The 4483-nt window shown below is 47.9% G+C and overlaps 1 protein-coding gene across 1 annotated transcript in view; it reads left to right on the top strand.

Moving 5' to 3' along the window:
* The first annotated feature begins 479 nt into the window (after positions 1-479).
* ZNF12 (zinc finger protein 12) overlaps positions 480-4483 on the top strand; it is a 13026-nt gene continuing 9022 nt past the window's right edge. The window contains exon 1 of the mRNA XM_044915734.1: positions 480-506. Within this exon, the coding sequence (XP_044771669.1) occupies positions 492-506 (15 nt within the window). The 5' untranslated portion in view covers positions 480-491. The remainder of the gene's footprint in view (positions 507-4483) is intronic.

Below are 4483 nucleotides of genomic sequence, written 5' to 3'. Positions count from 1 at the left end.
CTCACAGGACTCAGCTCCTGGGCCGGTGTTCTGTCCGCTCTGTTACATTTAAGTCAAAGTGAGTTTCTCAACAAATTGAGCGGCACATTTAAGTTTGAACAAATAATTTGAAGACAGCCATGTCTGAGCACATACGTTTACTCAGAGCATCCTGTTCTGATCTTAAGTAGTTAAAAGGGGTAGTAAGAAAACGGAGTGTAACACTTTCTTGTTTTATATTTAATGATAGAGGATTATTTCAATAGGATTCAGGTTCGTTACCTACCGAGAAACATCAGTCAGGTGGGAGTTAAAGACAGGTGGGTGCTCCCTCATTCTTCCAGTTAATTCTGAAGATTTAAAGGGACAGTGTCACAGTTTCTTTCATGGAACTTTCCAGGAGAGTACTTCCTCGGCAGTCCAGATCTCACATAGTTTCATTGCTTCTCTTTTCTTCCCCAGGTCAGCCTCCACTTTCACTGTCCTCCCTGTTTTTCCAAGAGCGGCAGAAAATGAGTAAATCTGTGGTGAGTGTTTCTGTGTATGTGTTTATTCCCCACTTGCTTTTATAGTATACGTTAGGAGATGAGTAATTCACACTTTTAAAGTGGGGATGGGAAGGTGGAAACAGGAGAGGGACGTGGGTGGACAAAGCGTGGAGCACCAGCTTGGCAGCGGGCACCCCGTCACGTTCATTTGTGTCGACAGCACGACCCTTCAGAGCCCGTAAAACCACAGGACAGGCGCTGCTGAGGGGCTTGACGTTCGTTGCAAAAAAAATGACAAATACCGTTCAGTACTTGACTTACACTGACCTGCCGAAACAGTTTTGTTTTCTCGCGCATCTCGCGATTTCTTTGGCCCTATCGCTGTAACGGTGAACAGGCTTCCTGAGTGGCCGTCCCTAAACCATGGCCATTGGTGCCTTAACTTGTGCCTCCTGTGAGCAGGGTACACTGTCCAGGGAGCACTCAGTGCCTAGAATTCCTCTGGTAATTAGAACGTCGTCCCATAAATGCATTGTTTTTACTGATCGAGCCGGGCGGGGGGACGAGGAAGCTCTGGAGGAATGGCTTTCTCAGCCTCTACTAGGTCTCGATAAATAGTTTTCTCTGATTGTCTGTCTGGGTTGCATCTCAGACTGGGCAGTGACGCCTCTGGCAGAGACTGCTGATTTCCCGCTCACGTTGTATCCCACGGCCTGTGGTCCCCTACCCCTTCCTGGAACCTGACCCGGTAAAGGTTAACCTGGGAGCCCCTCCTTGCCTTGGGCCGCTTGCCACCATTCCCATCTGCAGAATCGGCTCTGTTGGTGTCAGTGACGAGTCTCTCCTGTCTCTTCCTGACTGCTTCCTCTGCCCTGTTCATGTGTTGTTTCTTCCAGCCCGGCTCGGGACTTTTACACCCCGCGGATCTCCCCCTCCCGTGTTCTGAACTGCCCGCTCTGTCAGTTCTCCCACGCGGACCAGATGCCGCTGCTCGGCCACCTGCATGCGCTTCTGGCGAGGATGTCCAAAGGACACCTCAGCTTAATAGGCCCAGTAGATCCGAAAGTAATTATTTGCAGCCCCCCTCCTATGCCTTCTGCTCTCGTCCCCGTCATCTCTCTGTTCCGCTGTCCAGCCTGTCACTCTGTCCCAAACAACGGGATTCATTCTCCTCTCTTTCTCCTGTGTTAGCACATTTGCGTGTTCCTGTTGTTGTGTTCTAAGTGGCTTCTATCCCTTCCCCTTCGTCCCCGTCCTGCTCCCATTAAATTAGCTCGTTCTTTCATCCGTGGACCATTACAGAAACTTCCTTTCTGTGCTCCATCTTTCCTCCACGGGCTCAAGCGTATTTTCCACATTGAGCATTTCTCCGAAAATGCTTCCTTTTTCCATCCCTTGCTCTCTTGCTTTTGGTAATGTGAATCACATCATTTTGCCGCCACGTGGAAAGCGCTTCAGAGGGTCTTTGAGTGGCAGGAAATCCTGGGGTGTGGGGGGCGTCAAGGGGCCCCAGCTTGTTAGTGAGACACAGGAAGGAGTATGGCCTGGGGTGTTCCAGCTGATCCTAGGCCCCATACTGCGTTGGTGGGCTTGAATTTGTTCTTAATCACAAGTGAGGTTAAGTATATTTTCACATGTTTGGAAGCTGTTTCTTGTTTTTTTTTGTTTTTTAACGCGTAGACTTATTTTTGAGAGCAGTGTAAGTTTATAGGAAAACTGAGCAGTCAATACAGAGCTGCCGTCAAACCCCGCCCCCCCCCCCCCCCCCCCCCCCGGGTCTCAGTTCCCCATGTTGCCCTGTTGTGAACGTCTTACGTTAGTGCGGCACATTGTTTCAGTGTATGGGTGGGTAGTGACAGCTTATTATCTGAAGCCCGTAGTTGATGTTAGAGGTCACACACTGTTTGGTTCAGGCCTTGGCATCCCTATAGCGGCATGTGTCCGCCATGACAGTATCATACGGAAGACGTTTGCTGCCCTAAAAGTTCCCTGGGCAGCCCCTCTTCCTCCCTCCCCCCGTCCCTGACAACTACCTGTCTTTGCACTGTGTGTTTTGCCCTTTCCGGAAGGTCCATGAACAACATGGGCCTAAACTCTTTGGGTTCACTTATACGTGAATTTTTTCCAATAAATACAGCCTGGCACCGTAAAGGTATATTCTTAATGTTTTTTTTCTCTCCAGCTTATTGTATCGTAAGAATACGATTTATGATAGACGTAACATACAGGATATGTATTAATCGACTCTTTATGTTATTGGTAAGGCTTCTGGTCAGCAGGACACTGTTAGTCATTAATTTGGTTGGGGGGGAGTCAAAAGTTGTAGCGGACTTTAAACTATGGGGGTCAGTTTCCTAACCCCCGCGTTGTTCAAGGGAATCCATACGGCCTGTAGCTTTTTCAGACGGGCCCGTTCCGGTTTTTGTGTGAAGTGCCCACTCATGCCCACTGCCAGGCTTTTTCTGTCACGATACTGCTTTGTTTTGTTTTTCTTATTGACTTACTAAATAGTCTTAACATTTTTCCTGTTTGGATCACCCCAGTAAACATTTCTTCCAAGCTTCTTTATTTTTTTATTTTATTTTCCAGCATTACCATTTCTTTCTTTTTTTTTTTTTTTTTAAGATTTTATTTATTTATTTGACAGAGAAAGACAGAGAGGGAACACAAGCAGGGGGAGTGGGAGAGGGAGAAGCAGGCTTCCCGCTGAGCAGGGAGCCCGACGTGGGGCTCGATCCCAGGACCCGAAGGCAGACGCTTAACGACTGGGCCACACAGATGTCCCTACCATTTCATTCTTTAATGTTTTCATTTTGACGAGTCAAATACTGTACACACGAGCACGACTGTGTGGGTAGGAGTCCTCAGCCAGCGCTGGAGCCACAGCCCGGCCCATGGACCATGGGTGGTGGCAAGTGCGGCAGAGTTCGCGCTCTCGGGCTTCCCTCTCGTCTCTGTGGCTCTGTTTTCCCCTGCTGGCTCTGGAGGACGGCCGCGGCCGCTCTTCCTGGGTGGGCCACGTCGTGGTGTGCTGACTTCCCGGCTCTGGAGGCCCCGGGTGTCTGAGCATGTCCTTTCTCCTGGATGTTCGGGAGGACTCTGGCTCGGTGGGGCCTGTGGACTGTGGGCTTTGGGTCCCGGCGATGTGTGTCTGGGACACATGGAGGTGGCTTGTCCCTTTGCACCTGGGTCTTTGTCTGCAGTCCTCCGAGGGCCTCGCTTCCTCTCTCAGCTTTTACTGATGCGATGCCACGTCAGGGGAGAGAGCAGCGCTGTCTGCTTCGGAAGCCTTCCGACAGTGGGGCAGGTATGGTGCTCACAGAGTCTTCTCGCTTGCACGTCGGAAGGTCTGGCTTGTGTGGAAATGTGTAGCCAGCTCGGAGCTCCTGACAACGAAGCTGCCTCTGGAATATTCATTGTACTGAGTGTTCTTTTAAGACATTGAGGGTTGTTCCCTTTTGAAACTCACCTGAAATCCCTAAATAGCTGCAGTTTTGGCTGATTTCTTAATTTGTTAACCAGGTTTTCTGAAACCTATTTTCTTCGAGTTTTAAATGCTTGTAAAGCTGCTTATTTAAAGCCAGAGAAGGAACAATATGGTTTTCTCCTTCTCCTTTTGCATGTGAACGTGAACTCGGGCAAACTACTCAGACCCATCAGGAAAGAGAAAATCAGTTTGGAACATTTACAGTAATGCTGGTTTTAAGCAGCAATAGTGCATGTATTTTATGTGCATTATAAACGATAAAAACTATCATTTTTTCTTAATGTGTATGTTTTCCTAATAAGGCAAAAAGCAAGCATTAAAAAAAAAATCCCTGCAAATTAAATTGTACATTTTGTGAAATTACAGATGGCAAAACCAGGAGTTAAAATAAGATGTATATTGTTCTATTTATGTATTACAACTAAACGATTTCCTTTTTTTTTTTTTTTTAATATTTTATTTATTTATTTGACAGAGACAGCGAGAGAGGGAACACAAGCAGGGGGAGTGGGAGAGGGAGAAGCAGGCC

Source organism: Neomonachus schauinslandi, chromosome 5 (assembly GCF_002201575.2).
Source record: "Neomonachus schauinslandi chromosome 5, ASM220157v2, whole genome shotgun sequence".
NCBI classification, from domain to species: domain Eukaryota; kingdom Metazoa; phylum Chordata; class Mammalia; order Carnivora; family Phocidae; genus Neomonachus; species Neomonachus schauinslandi.
The sequence above is the reverse complement of the archived record's forward strand: the minus strand, read 5'-3'. Positions and strand labels throughout refer to the sequence as shown.